Raw genomic sequence first — 16,211 nt, 5'->3', positions numbered from 1 at the left:
TTTTTTTGGATCAGTGCACCAAGGCATATGAACAGTAATCGCAAAGATTGAGGGCATCCGTTAACAATACTCTACAAATTTGAACTTTTGTAATAAACATTACACCAACCTAAATTTTATCATGAAACTTCAGTTGGCTAAATTAGGAAATTCTATTAGTATGCATTTGGATACTCCTTGTGTCTGGCGTTTTTTGCATTTTCAGCTTTTTTTTTGGACCAGTGCTTGGTGCACTGTTCATGTCCCATGAATAGTGCACCTAGGCATATGAACATTAATTGTAGAGTGAAGAGTAACTTTTTTATTATTTTCAATTTTTACATTTTAATTTTTAATTTTCAATAAAATCTTTAGTTGGCTAAATTTGGAAATTTTGTTAGTATGCATTTGGATACTCCTTGTGTTTGGCATTTTTTGCATTTTCAGTTATTTTTTTTGGATCAGTGCACCAAGGCATATGAACAGTAATCGCAAAGATTGAGGGCATCCGTTAACAATACTCTACAAATTTGAACTTTTGTAATAAACATTACACCAACCTAAATTTTATCATGAAACTTCAGTTGGCTAAATTAGGAAATTCTGTTAGTATGCATTTGGATACTCCTTGTGTCTGGCGTTTTTTGCATTTTCAGCTTTTTTTTTTGGACTAGTGCTTGGTGCACTGTTCATGTCCCATGAATAGTGCACCTAGGCATATGAACATTAATTGCAGAGTGAAGAGTAACTTTTTTATTATTTTCAATTTTTACATTTTAATTTTTAATTTTTAATAAAATAAGTGGTATCCAAATACACCATTAATTTCTCAAAATGGAAAGGAGTGAAATTAAACGCAAGCACTAAAAAGCACAAGAACAATAAAAGGGATGAGGGGCAAAAGTGGAAGCTAATAATGAGAGTTCCAACGGGTAGTCTCAGTGGGGTTAAGCCAACTGACGTTTTCCGTTACTAATCACTCTCAAAACCATCATTACGATGAAACTACAATATTTTGGCATTGACCAATGCAGTGAGTGTTGACGTTTTAAACTGAAAAAGCTTTGCTTGTTTATTAGAGCATGCGTATTTGTGTACATAACGGCGTTATTAGCCGTCGTTTGCTATAAATACACCCACTCAGCCCTCACTTTTTATTCATTCAACCAAATCTCAGTTCCAGCACACACACACTCTCTCTCTCACAGACTCTCTGAGTGCAAACTGCAAGGTGCAAGTTTTTAATGGTTGCGTGAAGCATAAGTTTGGTATATTAGTGTTTTCTTGAAATGGGGAAGAAAGATCTGCAGGGAGATCAGAATGATGATGCCAAAGTTGAAGCTGTTCTTGAACTTCTCAGAAAACAAACCCCACTTACAGTAAAACAGGTGGGTTTTTAGCTCACTTGGTTTCTGTTCGGCTTCTTAATATAGCATAGCATAGTATAGTATAGTATGGTAAAGTATATTATTATGTAACCCAAATAGTCTGATTTCTGTTCTTTGCTTTCATTATTATGTTGCACCATGTACAGTAAAGTTAGCTCATTTTTCTGAAACTTTGGGTTATAAACTTGTTTTGTGGGCCATTTTTGTTCATGAATATAGGAGAAGTTCTGCAACAAAGCTTGTGTAGAACGGTTTCTACAAGCAAAAGGGGATAATGTGAAGAAGGCTGCGAAGCACTTGAGAGCCTGTCTTTCTTGGAGAGACAGTATTGGCACTGGTACATGATACATATATTTCATACATATATATACACACGTTTGCAATATTTTTCATCATCTTTGATCTTCTTCTTCTTCTTATTCTCAAAAACTTTTCCTATTTGTTCTCTGCAACTTTTCTTTTGGCTGCTATACCGACTTTATCTTTTTGTTTCTCTATGCAAAGAATCTTGCTTTTTCACTTTGAATTAAGCGTTAAAGTTAAAAATCCAAGTAATGATTAAAGCCACTACAGCTTACCAAAAAAAAAAAAAAAGATTAAAGCCACTACTCCACAATACCCCAGAAAGTGAAAAAACAAAAATCAAATTTTTATGTCTTTGGTTATTAAATTTAATTATCTCTTTGCTTTTTCTTTTCTTTTTTGGATATAGATAATTTGATAGCTGATGAGTTCTCGGCTGAGCTAGTTGAAGGTGTTGCTTTTGTGGCTGGTCACGATGAAGAATCCAGACCCGTTTTGGTAAACCCTTTTCTCTCTAAGTTTCTCTTCAAAAATGCATGAAAGTGAGTATAGTAACCGAGAAAATATATTTCACCATTGTTACAGATTTTCCGGATCAAGCAAGATTACCAGAAATTCCATTCCCAGAAACTGTGAGTAACCAAACACAAACCATATATATATTTTAATTAAAATTGTAACAAACCATATATATTTCATAAATACGATATTCTAATATTTATTATTTTTTTGAATATTGAAGGTTTACTCGTTTGCTGGTGTTTACACTGGAAGTGGCAATTCAAACCATGCCAAAATCTGTAGAGCAATTGGTTCTTCTTTTCGACGCAAGTAAGTTTACTATATTACCCTTTCACATATTCATATATAGGTTTGAAATTAGTGTGGGTGTGGGTCTAGTTTGGTCATGTTGTATTATTGACCTTAAATCTGTACCCTAGTGTATCAGCGTCTGCCTAGTTAACGAATGAGACTGAGGCACGCCAATTCTGTAGTAGCACCGGCAATGTCTGAGGTATTCTCAGAAAGTGTCCGGAGTGCCCCTGATGTGTCGTGGTCTAAAACCAAATTTATGGTCTGGTTGTTCGGGGGTATTATCGGGAATTGGAGCTTATGCTCCTAGAATTAGTCAATTTCAAAGCCTGTGGCATCCTTAAATATTCGATCCTCAGCAGAAGTACCCAGGATTCTCCTTTTTGCTTTGCCAGTACAGATAAATCATAATTACTTAATTAGCCGCTTTGCTCAGCTTTTTATATTCTTCCAACCACCATTAATTAATTGATTATTACATGGGGATTTTGTGTTAAAATTTTAATTATTGTGTTGGGTTCATGTAGATCACCTACTTAGGTTTGGCTTGAAAGCAAAACATGTATAAAATTGATCACATATCAAGCTTGTTACTCTTAAATAAGTGGAGTTTAAACCTATATCTTTTATTCGATTATAAAAAATTTATTAGTTGAATTGATTAAAATTCATTAAATTAATAAATGTTTTGATTTGATTAAGAGAAATTATAATAGAAGACTCTAATTTATGAAAAAGAAATGCAACACATGTATAAAATTGGTTACATATTAGTCTCGTAACTTGTCAGTAGATAAGATTGGATCGAATCTTTGATTTCTTATTTGATTATAAACAATTTATTAGTCGAGTTAATTAAAAGTCACTAAATTAATCAATGTTGAGATATAATTAAAAGTAATTATAATAAGATAGTCTAATTTATGAAAAAGAAATGAATACTGTGGAGCTAATATGAAATGCGTGGGAAATGCAGGCTTTTTCAGGTCAGCCTCGGCTTTTATGAATTTATTACTGGCAACACTGAAAATTGTAGCGGAGTACTACCCAGGAAGGCTATACAAGGCTTTTGTGATAGACCCTCCATCTCTGTTCGCTTATCTGTGGAAGGTAAGAAAAATTCAAAACCATGCCTTGTTTGGTAGTATCACTTGTACTCTACTGCCAAGCATAACTTACTGACAGTGTCCCCAGCCTACACACAAAAAAAAAAAAAAATGGTCTTATTATACTGTTGAATCTTGATCCTGCAGTGTGTTTTTGATACTGTTTTGACCACCAATAATGGACTACCTTTATATGCAGTCTTAGACCTTTCTAGGTAGGCTATCAGCCTCTAGTCAATTCAAGAAAAACACCATTCCCAAATTTCTATTCTTTTGGTGGGGGGATTCTTGGTTTTTGCTTCAATATCTCATTGTTGTGTTTTGTGAATCATGTGACAAATAAGGACACCCAAATAAGTGTAACATTATTTTCATATAGATTTGTCATTATACGTTTATACTAACTATGCAACTCATTGCTTAAGCTAATCATGTGATTAAATTCAATAGGAGAATGTAAAATATATCACTTTCTTTGAGTCTTAGTGAATTGGACTTCTTTGCTTGTTTGTTTAATTTTGTCAAAAAAAGTTTACAAATATTCGAAACTAGTTGAAGTTCTAGCTAGGTACTTTAATCAAAAGTCAAGTATAGAAACGTGAACTTCTGACAGATTTGTTTTGAGCTTCTAGATGTCAGAAAAATATGGCTGATCTTTTTGTATATTGAAAATCAAATTTTGAGTGTGTAAATTTTGTTTCATGGTTGCAGGGTGTGAGACCGTTCGTTGAGTTATCAACGGTCACGATGATGGTATCATCACTAGATTTCGAAGAATCATTGGAGTTCAACGATTTCTCAAACTACCCACGAACCTCGTCCCTACGATTTGACCCTTCGTCATTGAAATCAACGGCCAAGATTGGATCATGCTCTTCTTCCCGCTTTTCCTTCACCGTGTCCCACCACTTTGACTCACTCAAACCTTGGTACCTCAGCTTAACCGACACGTCAGCATCAAAAGTTGGGCCCACCAGCCCATCTCCACTGGGCCCCGCACTGATTTCCCCACTCAATGCTCGGTCATTCTCATTCGCATCACCGGCTGCCAGAACGCCACGTGGAAGCATCAATGGTGGAGGTAACAGTACGAGGCACACAAGGAAATCACTTTTTCCTTCAACCCCATTGCCACAGCGTACCACGGGCAGTGACTCTAGCAGGATCTCTCACCCGCGGACCCCACGCCCCTCGTTCCTCCAATCACCGGCCATGTTTTTTCGCAAGGAGGGCCACATCAGCAGGACCGACAAGTCTCGTGAATCGTTCATTCCGTTTTTGAAGTTTTACCGGAGGCCGTATGATGAGATGATTTATAGGTCAAAGATGAGGCCCCCACTTGGTGGTCTAATCTCAATCGTGTCTCCCCACCTCAGACGCCGCCACGTGTCCGTATCGCAACGGTTTTGAGTCTGAGTGTCTATGAACACAACTTTTGCTACAACTTTGGCATGCGTATAATGATTCACTGATCACAATTGCAATTGTCATTAAGTTGTGACAAATTTGGTGGTCGTAGACGAACTGGGCAATCCTAAAGAGAGAGAGAGATGTAGTACATATTGAATTAACAAAAAAAGAGATCGATGACATTACTGCTAATAATTGATTAATTATTTCTCAATTTCAAGTTTCCTCGTGCGTTGATCATCAACACCAAGAAGACGAAAAGAAAGAAAAAATTATACAACGACGTGCTAGGTGGGGTATGAGATGGTGTGCACCATGTCCAATTTTGAGCTTTGTGGCGTTTACTACAATTTACAAAGTTTAAAGTCTACGTTTTGGGGTTTGGAGGAAAGGCAAAAAAAAAGCATGCATGGGAAGAAGGTAGCGTGGTCGAAACGGCGAACATTGAACAATATTTTGCTTTGGAAATCATATGGTGGGAAATAGAACTGTTCTAAGCGTTGAAAAAAAAAAAAAAAAAATCTATGTTTCAATTCAAAGTTGATATATATAAATTTTATTTTTTGTTGTTTGTGAAGATGAGAGTTTTTATATTTGGAGATGATAGAATCTTTTGGACCGACTTGGTTGGACTTTGTTTATAATAAAAAGGAAATTTTAATGACAACATTTGAAAACTTTCATCTTGTAATGTTCTTCTTGTATTACTCAAGTTGGTTTGCTGCTCATATATTTTTATATGTTGGTTTCGATGTTAAGGCAGAGATGGTAGGAATATGTGTCGGGTTTTATTGTTTGAGAAGTCAAAATGGAGTTTTTTATATTTTATATTTTTATAATAACATATATATAATAAAAATGAAACTCAGAGAGTATATTATAAATGGTGTGTCTGATAAGAAAGAGTATCTGCAATATTGCAAGCATTGGGAATTGAAATTGACAAATGTATGTACTGGATTGTAATAATTATACGTTTTTTTGATTTTTGGGTATGGTGTTTTTGTCGTGAACTTGGTGTCTTTGAGGTATCAAGGTTCCTATTACTCAAGAAGTGATGTTAGAAATTTTGGTGTTTTTCCATTTGGACAACAGTGTTGCCTTCACTTCTCCCTAATTTGGCTTTGTATTTTAGCTTGCTAGTGGGTTTCAATGTGGACAAGGGACTGTGTTTTGTACTGCTACTGTTAGTGTTTGGAATTTATTATGTTGTTGAGTGTCCCTTTCGTTTGTTTTTTGAGTTCCTCTGATGAATATGGACAAGAGGTTGTGATGGCAATACTATGAATTCGCCATAAACTTTACAATTGATTTTTTTTTTTTTTTGGAACAGTATGATGCATATCCAATGTATGGCATCATTGTGGACTAATCAATGGATGGCAAGGTTATTGATCTTGTTCATTCAGATCTTACAAAATCCAATTTGGGGGAAAAAATGAATGTTGTTAAAACCTGAAATATCAACTATCAGATTACCTTATGAAGATTAATTGGCTCTATCATAAGTTATATAGTCTAACAGCCAATTTGAAAGTTTAGAGGGATAAGTGAGTAGGGGTACGAATGGAAATGATCGAAGGAAATAGTTGCTCATTAGTCATTTCTTAATTTTATTTAGATGTTTTTGAAGTTAAGTAGGGGAGGAGAGTAGTATAATTTTTTTTGGGGTATATTTTAAAAGTTAAGAAGGATTACCTATATAATATCTAAAATTAGTATTTATTGTTACTACATTTTAGTTAAATTCGAGCCAATTCGGTCAACTTCGATCCATTTCGATTTATTCGGTCTATTTTGGTCCACTTTGATTTATTTGGTCTACTTGGTTGTTTCCTAATAAAAAATTCTCTGTCTAAGACATTACCTTTTGCCAAGAATGGATTCACCATTCATAGCAAGAAAATTGACACTTTTTTAAGTGATGAAAAATATAGTAGCTAGAGACAAATAGTAATTTTAGATTTCTAAAAAATGATTTTAGAAATCATCAGATATGCTCACATTGAGAGCTAATCATTGAGTTTACTTTATGAATAGATTTGAGATCTGTGGTATGGATTTAAAAAAAATGCTCTAGAGAAAATTTGGTGTACGTCATACTGTCACGTTATAAATGGATTTTTAACTTGTAATAATAATAGACCTTATTTGTATTCATTCATTGCATTTTTTGAATTTCCAATCTTTTGGACAGTAGAGAAATGTTATTTAGTTATAATGTATATGTATTATTACATTAATGCAAATTATCAACTAGTTATAAAGAATGGTTGAGACACTCTTTTAATTTCAATTTCTTTTGTCACATTATTCTAAGTTAGATTTCTGCATTTGAATATTACAAAAATGCCAAGCAATAGTTACACAAATGCACACGCTATTTAAGTTCTAATTTTTTTCGTGAGAAAATTTAAGTTCTGATTTAATTTGGTAATGTAATGGGTAGATCATGTTTTACTATGTTTGAACGCACTAAAATGTCAATATATCAGCTATTATATTGAGTGGAAGCTTAGCAACTTATAATTCCTAATTAAAAAATAAACTATGCTAAAACAATTTGGCTTTCATCTTTTCTTTTATCGAGTAAATCTAGTACGCAGATTTTTTTACCATCTTTTTCATAATGGTTGAGTAATAAGTTGTGATTAGAAAAATCTTACTTTTATTAGACTGGTCAATGACTCAATAATATCACTTTTATTAACACTAATCACAATATATCAATTCCATAATTGTGTAAAAAATATTGTAAAAAATACTGTGTCCTTAAACTTGTGTATTTTCTTTGATCTTTGCAAAACTAAATGAGATTTGTTTTTTGGTCTTGGATAGGCGAACAAAATGAGACATGTATTGATCATATGTGTTGTAGTTATATGACTATAATAGCACTTCATAAAAATTGAGATCCACTTTAAAGCTTATTGAGTTTGTTATAGGATGTAGATATCAGTGTTTGTATTAGAGCATTGTAGTTTTGTAAATATAGAGCTAAACTACAGTAGCTTAGTTTAGATAGCCATAAACGATTGCCGTTTTGTATATACAGGTTAATGAGTTTGTTACCTCTTATTCCACGTGTATAGTTTGGATTGGTTAGGCAGTTAGTTTTCTGTTTCATCTTTCCCGTCTTTGTTCTCACTATATAAAGAACAGAGCATTGTAAACTTATTCAATAAATTCAATATACAAGTTTCACATCATTCTTTCTCTCTCTGAGTTTTCATTCCACCATTGATGTATCTTCGAAGCTTGTATGGAATTCAATAAAGCTCAATCTTTGTTATTATTTCTTTTATAAAAAATTTGCATTGCTAAACCCAAAAATTAATATAGGCTATAGTTACTTTGCATGAGGCATGGGCTTTGCAGCCTGTAAGTCCTGAAAACAGGCTAAACCCATGGGCTATTTGGTCTCCATCTACAGTCTAAGACCAAAGCAAGTTTTGATCAAGCATAAAAAAGGTTAGGAGAAGCTAGGAGACCAACTGTGTAACATTACCTAAGTTTTGCTCATCCTTGGCCTGTGACCACTACAAGTTACCAAAATGTATTTGATTGGAGGTCATTAATCATTACTTAATCTTTATGTTTAACACCTAAGAACAAACAGTGATGAAAAAGAATTGTGAGAGAGAAACCCCGCCTCTAACCTATACTGCTATTGCCTAATAAAACAAGTTATCAATAAGAATACAATTTAGTTAGTGATGAACCTTTTCTTTCTGTTAAAGATTCCTTTAGTGCTTCCAATACCAGTAGTACTGTTTCTTATATACAACCAAGGAGGTTCGGAGGACAATGATTCACTATTTTGCCATCTTAGCTCATTGAATATATTTCCTCTTTTTTAAACCATGAATAAAGCAAATTTTCTGCCATTAACAAACCATAACTTATCACACTGCTCTTGCAAGCAAGTAAATCCTCAAAATTTATAAATTAATTGCATTTCTAGTCATCGATTAACATTCATCTTTGTATTTTTAAGTATACTGTAGATAACAAACGAATCCTCAAAATCTCTACATTAATTGCATTTCTAGTCATCAATTAACATTCATATTTGTGTTTTTAAGTATAGTGGAGATAACATATTAGTGATGATGTCCAATTATTTAATATGCTATAAACTTTAATTCTATTAGAATTGATTAAGTGATTAAATTTACCAATTTTTAGCTGCTTAAACCTTTGGGAATTTAGCATATTCAATTATTCAAGATAATTGTAGCTTAGGAAAACCAAAGTTTAAATCCCCCTCCTCTACCAGATCAGTAAAAGAAAGAACAAAATGGCAACCAAATCATAAAGAAAAAACAAAATGCCAACCACGAGTCTGTCAATCATATTACACAATTTAAAATGACACTGAAAATCACAACATGAACAAGCTTCAACTTATCTACACGAAGTCCACATTTATTGAAGCATATAATAAAGCATCACCATACAACTTTCATGAAAATTGATTCTGTCCAGGATCAACAAAACATAAAAACCACAGTAACCAAACATACAATGAGACTAAGGGTGCGTTTGAATCGGCTTCAAACGCATTCTAGAAATCAATTTCCGGAAAAGAGGGCGTTTGGTTGTCACGGAAAATATTATTTTCCGGAAAATATTTTCCGTTTGACCGAAATTTTCAGCTTTGACCACGGAAATGAATTTCTGCCTTCATTTTCACTTCAAAGGATTTCCGGAAAAAGAGAGAGAGAGAGAGAGCGCGCGCGCGCGAGAGGAGAAGACCAGTTCGAGCTCCAGTCCGCGCCGATCTCCAGTCCGAGCTCCAGTCCACGCGCGCGAGAGGATAAGAGCAGTCCGACGACGGCGATCGACGCTTCGCGAGATCGCGCCGTCGATCGCGATCTCGCGAAGCGTTGATCGCGATCTCGCATTCGTGAGATCGCGTCAAATCGAGATCGCGATCGACGGCGCGATCTTGCGAAGCGTCGACCGCGATCTCGCGAACGCGAGATCGCGTCGTCGCGAGATCGCGACGTTGATCGCGATCTCGCCTTTGCGAGATCGCGCCGGCGAGATCGCGATCTCGCGAACGCGATCGCGCCGGCGAGATCGCCTTCGTGCCGGCGGGTTTTCTGGATGTGTTTTCTGGGTTGTGTTTTCTGATTTGTGTTTTCCTTTCTTATTTTCCAAACACTAGAAAATATTTTCCGGAAAATTTTTTGAAATGCAACCAAACACACAGAAATATTTTCCTTTTCCAGAAATTAGCATTTTCGGAAAATATGTATTTTCCGGAAAACGTTTTACGGCAACCAAACACAGCCTAAATAGTAAATATATACACATCTCACCACTATATTTTCTTCTGAACTGTAACCAAGTCCAGAGCAGACCCATAAGTTTTGTCTAAAGCTTCAGCACACCAGCCATGCCCATCATCGATTATTGGCATCCTAACTTCCATGACAGGGATTTTTTGAAAATAAAGTACCATATAAAAAGAAAGAAAAAAAGATAAATCACTCCACAGTTCACAATTTAAATATTAATTATTATCTCAAATATTTATAATCCACTTAATAATATAAAATTTGCAAAATAAAAAAAAAAGTGAAAAAAAATTACTCAGTACTTGATTTCTTTAAAATAAAGTACCATATAAAAAGAAAAAGAAAAAGAAAAAGAAAAATCACTTTGCAGTTCATACTCTAAATACTAACTACTCTTTTAAATAATAATATAAAATTTACAAAAGAAAAAAAAAATTATCTAGTACTTGATTTCTTAAAAGTAAAGTATATACCATATAAAAAGAAAAAAAAAGAAGATAAATTATTCCACAATCCACAACCTAGTTACTAATTCCTATCTTAAATATTTAAAATCCTCTTAATAATATAAAATTTAAAAAAGAAAAAAATGTGAAAAAAAATATTTACCCAGTACTTGATTTCTCGAAAGTAAAGTACCATACAAAACAAGAAAAAAAGAAAAGAAAAAGATAAATCACTCCATAGTCCACAATCTAAATACTAATTACTATCTTAAATATTTATAATTCACTTAATAATATAAAATTTACAAAAGAAAAAAAAAAGTGAAATTTTTTTTACTCAGTATATGATTTCTGGAAACTAAATTACCATACAAAAAGAAAAAAAAATGATAAAGATAAATCACTCTACATTCCACACTATAAATACTAATTACTATCTTAAATATTTATAATCCACTTAATAATATAAAATTTACAAAAGAAATAAACAAGTGAAAAAAAAAATTTATCCAGTATTTGATTTCTTAAAAGTAAAGTATCATTAAAAAAAAAAAAAATCACTCCACTGTCCACAATCTAAATACTAATTACTATCTTAAATATTTATAATCCTCTTAATAATATAAAATTTATAAAAGAAAAAAAAAGTGAAAAAAAAATTTAGTCTGTATTTGATTTTTTAAAAGTAAAGTCCTATAATGGTTGAGTAATAATTTGTGACTAGAGAAATATTACTTTCATTAGACCGGTCAATAATACCACTTTTCTTAATACTAATCACAATATATCAATTCAATAATTGTGTAAAATATTGTGTCCTTAAATTGGTGTATTTTCTTTTATCTTTGCAAACTAAATGAGAATTTTTTTTGTCTTGGATAGGCAAACAAAATGAGACATGTATTGATCATATGTGTCGTAGTTACATCACTATAATATAGCACTTCATAAAAATTGAGATCCACTTTAAAGCCCAATCTTTGTTATTATTTTTTTAATAACATATTAATCCTCAAAATCTCTGCATTAATTGCATTTCCAGTCATCAATTAACATTCATCTTGGTAACATTCATCTTTGTGTTTTTATGAATACTGGAGATGACATATTAGTGACAATGTCCAATTATTTAATATGCTATAAACTTCAATTCTATTAGAATTATGATTAAGTGATTAAATTCACCATTTTTTAACGGCTTAAGCTTTTGGGAAAATCGATAATTTAACATGTCTTAGAGGATGAGAAAAACCAAAGTTCAAATCCCCTTCCTCTACCAGACCAGTAAATCATAAAGAAAGAAAAAATGGCAACCAAATCATAAAGAAAGAACAAAATGCCAACCACGAGTCTGTCAATCATATTACACAATTTAAAATGACACTGAAAATCACAACATAAACAAGCTTCAACTTATCTACACGAAGTCCACATTTATTGAAGCATATAACAAAGCATCACCATACAACTTTCATGAAAATTGATTGTGTCCAGGATCAACAAAACATAAAAACCACAGTAACCAAACATACAATGAGACTAAATATATATACATCTCACCACTATATTTTCTTCTGAACTGTAACCAAGTCCAGAGCAGACCCATAAGTTCTGTCTAGAGCTTCAGCACACCAGCCATGCCCATCATCGACTGTTGGCATCCTAACTTCCATGACAGGGATTGCAGGATGTCGAGATCCTGGCAGTACAACACCAGCCAGAACTCTAAGCACATTTGAAGCATCAATGTCCATGCACACATTTATCTCTGGAACTCCCTTGGGAGCTGGAGGAATACCCATGATCTTGAAATAGCCCAGCAGATGATTCTTTCCCACCTTCTCCCCTTCACCTTCATAGACAACAATCAGCACCTCAGTTTGATTATCACGAACAGTTGTAAAAGCTAACTCTTTCCGCGTTGGCATCGTAGTGTTTCTAGGTATAATGGGTACAAAATTGTTTTCTTCCACTTGAATCCCAATGGCAAGAGGTGTGACTTGAATGGTTAACAGGTCCAAACTCCCAAATGGATCACTGATACCTGAAGCCACTGCTCCTTCCAGTGCTGCTCCACAAACAGGAGCTTCCAATGGGTTCATTCCTTTGTAAAGCTCTTGTCTTTTACATATACTCATAACAAGATTCCTAATCTTCGGAATGTATGAACATCCACCTACAGCAATTATGTCAGTGACATCCTTAGTTTCTACCTTGGCATCATGCAAGCACTGGATGATAAGGCTCTCACACTTCTCAAACACCTTCCTGTTGACTTCCTCGAATTCCTCCCGATCAACAACCTTACAAATTTTTAACTCATTTCCTAAGTCAACATCGATTTGTACACTGTTCTGGGAGGAGAGCTTGTAGATTGCATCCTGAGTTGCTACTCGGAGCAATCCCATTGATTTGATCTCATTGATTCCATGATTTGAGAAGAGAATCTCTGAATCAGGCAACAGATGACGCATCATATTCTGAAGTATGTCTTCTCCTCCTATGGTACTTCCTGCCAGGGCTTTTATCTGTGAAACTCCTCCAGCTGTAGCAGTAACAGCTACATCACAGTAGCCAGCACCCATATTAAAAATGAGTGCAATCTTCTCGCTTCCACCGCCTATATTCTCATGTACAGCCTGTTGCTGCTGCTGTGCATACAACAGTGCCACAGCTGTTGGTTCAGGCATCAGTCTTAGGACATGAAGGCCAGCCATGGCACAAGCTCGTTCAATCCGCGTCACCTGGAAGCGGCTAAATGAAACTGGAATGGTCAGAACAACATTTCTTATGGCCCGCTTTAACTGAACTTCAGCCATTGCTTTTAACTCCACTAAAAATATTGCCAGGACTTCTTCAGGAGTGGTGGATCTCCAGACATTGTTAACCAAGGCTGCAATAAATGGGCGGACACCAATATCCAATGTTTGTACCAAAAATGGAAGGCTTTTGCTTGAATGAACAACTGGATCAGTGTCAACTCTGCCAATTAAGCGTTTCATATTGAAGATTGCAGCACCAGATAACATTTCATGCTCATGGGAGAGTTGATTGCTGACTCCCCCTGAAGGGATATCATCTTTGAAGTTAACATATGATCGCATCATCTTTTGGTTTCTAGTATTTTTAAGGAGCTCCACTTCGGAGCCATTCCAAACTGCAACACTGCATTTTGAAGTGCCAACATCAATTCCAATTGCAATTTCCGGAAAAGCAGAAGATGATTTCTCCTCTCCTGTGGTTTCACTATCAGATGCGACAGTGTATGCTGGTTCAGCCATTCCTAAATTTAGAAAAATTAAAAAAAGGATGAAGAATTTTCTTAACATTGAACGATCCAAGAGGTAGCTCACAACCATTTACAACATATAATACAAAGCAGGGCACAGGAAACAACCTTATTAGACATAGTTATATAGGACTCTAAATGCCATACCAAGAGAAATCAGATTATTCATCTGATGTAACAAGCACAAAAGAATCATGTATGACTTCAACTCACAAAAACAACTTTGTCGACCTTACATTTTGTTTAGACAGGAGGACAAAACACATGGACAAATTGAAGCTGCCAGGCTTTCTAATCCAAGATTATGAATTCTCTAATGAAGTATGGTTCTCTGGAAGCAAAGGCTCATAAAAATTTAGTTTGATTATTAACGCAACCAATACTAGTTGAATTATTGACTCTTGCCTTTTGTTTAGAGGGAACCACTAACCATCCATCTTATTTCTCAATGCACCACAACAATCTCAAATAAAATCATGAAATGAGGAACAACCAAGTCTTTCTTAATCTTAACTAAATGCATACAAACTCAATTCAAATTCAGTAAACAGTGGTGATGCTTTTATAAAACAATTTGGTTGCCTAAAATCCCTAATTTGACTCCTCTAAGTGCCATTAAAGTATTGATGATCAACTCCTCAAGAGACCGGTTAATTTTTCAGTGATGTCAATTAACAAGAATTTTCAAAACTTAAAAACCTTAAAATGAAATGCAATAGATGGCACCTAGAGAGAGTGAGAATGTGTACATACGGTTATACCATTGGCCCATTGGTTGTGTCTTCCTTAAATTAGACCAGTACACTCAACATGCATCATCTTCCTAATTTTTTAAAGAGTTCTACCTTGTTGTTCCTAAATTGAATCACGTGGTGGCATTGACCAATTAATTACATGGTTGAAGTTAATTGTCCTTTCAAAAATTAACACCGTTTTTGCTGCATTAGTCAATACAACCATGTGAATAAATTCAATTACTAATGTGGAGCTATAATCTGAATTCTAAAGGCATCACTATTTATATTTGGACATAAAATTGCTGTTTTTACATTGTTAGATGAATTAGCCTTCAGGGTAATTTCTAGTTCAGCATATGCCACAGTCCTTCTACACTATTAAAACCTCCAATTCTAAAAGGCATCCAAAGTAAAGAACTTTGAAAACACAGTTCTTTCAGGTCTTCCTACAAACACCTTTAAGGTCTTTTGGTTCCTAAAAAGTTGACATAAAACCCAACCACACAACAAAGTATTGCACTAAAACAAAACCGACCCATTTCCTAAAACGATGGTATATCCTTGTTGGGTATCAAACTGAGTATGCCAAAGAGCCGAAAAACAATGAATCTATAGCAACATGGGCGACTAGAAAATGATATCTAATGAAGTAAAAGTACGTCAATAAAACAGAGTGTTAATAAAAAAAAGAAAAAGAAAAAAGCCATGCAGTGTAGACCCTTAATGAAAAAACAAATTGTGGGAAATGAGGGACTTACTGCTTAGAGAAGATCACGAGAGCAGATAGAGAAATGGATAGGAAGTTGGGGCACCACTTTTGTGTTGAGAAGACACAGCTTTAGGTTGCTGATAAACAATACAAAAGGTGCTCTTAACTCTTAAGCTCAAGTTCTAGAGTTTCCTAGAGAGAGAGAGAGAGAGAGAGAGAGGGAAAGAGACAAAGTGGAAAATTTTGGTTCTTTTTATTTTTTTTATTTTTGTGAAATGGAAACTCTAAAATGTGAGCACTCAGACGCAGATCACATATACTACATGCATTTTTGTCACTTCCAACATTAGAAGATTGAATTCAAAGGCGTTGAGCACCAATTGATTCAAGACACGTCTGGGGCATTGTGATTTTTGAGGATAAATGTGCGCACACGGTTTGCACAGTTTGTTCGGTGCTCGCTCGCGAGAAGCGTCCAGAGAAAACGCACAACTGCGGACGTTCGTGGACTGGCGAAGAAGCTATATGCTGACAGTGACAGGGTTTCTTTGTAACTGAGCTGATTTTCAGAAAGCCCAGATCACATATTGCCACAAAGGTGAGACAAGGTTGGGCATGGGTTTAAGTTTAAAGACCTGCGCAGCCCAAGACGAAGGTGTGAACTATTATATGGGGGGGGGGGGGGGGGGGTTGTCTAGCAGTCTTGGGCCCAAGGATTGGGCTTA

The 16,211-nt window shown here is 34.8% G+C and overlaps 2 protein-coding genes across 2 annotated transcripts; one reads left to right on the top strand and one right to left on the bottom strand.

The window, feature by feature from the left end:
- Nucleotides 1-1,128: 1,128 nt before the first annotated feature.
- LOC126689401 (uncharacterized) lies at nt 1,129-5,576 on the top strand. Its single transcript, XM_050384578.1, has 7 exons — nt 1,129-1,367; nt 1,587-1,704; nt 2,080-2,168; nt 2,256-2,302; nt 2,413-2,501; nt 3,460-3,593; nt 4,301-5,576. Exons 1-7 carry the CDS (start codon nt 1,269-1,271, stop codon nt 4,997-4,999), a joined length of 1,275 nt encoding a protein of 424 aa, XP_050240535.1. The 5' UTR covers nt 1,129-1,268; the 3' UTR covers nt 5,000-5,576.
- A 6,509-nt stretch (nt 5,577-12,085) lies between these two features.
- Nucleotides 12,086-16,000, bottom strand: LOC126689400 (heat shock 70 kDa protein 8). The gene is made up of 2 exons (XM_050384577.1): nt 15,536-16,000; nt 12,086-14,034 (listed from the first exon to the last, which is right to left on the bottom strand). Exon 2 carries the CDS (start codon nt 14,030-14,032, stop codon nt 12,314-12,316), a length of 1,719 nt encoding a protein of 572 aa, XP_050240534.1. The 5' UTR covers nt 14,033-14,034; nt 15,536-16,000; the 3' UTR covers nt 12,086-12,313.
- Nucleotides 16,001-16,211: the final 211 nt, after the last annotated feature.

The sequence above is a fragment of the Quercus robur genome, chromosome 6 (assembly GCF_932294415.1).
Source record: "Quercus robur chromosome 6, dhQueRobu3.1, whole genome shotgun sequence".
Lineage (NCBI taxonomy): Eukaryota > Viridiplantae > Streptophyta > Magnoliopsida > Fagales > Fagaceae > Quercus > Quercus robur.
Note: the sequence above shows the minus strand (reverse complement) of the source record. Positions and strands in the feature narration are given on the sequence as shown.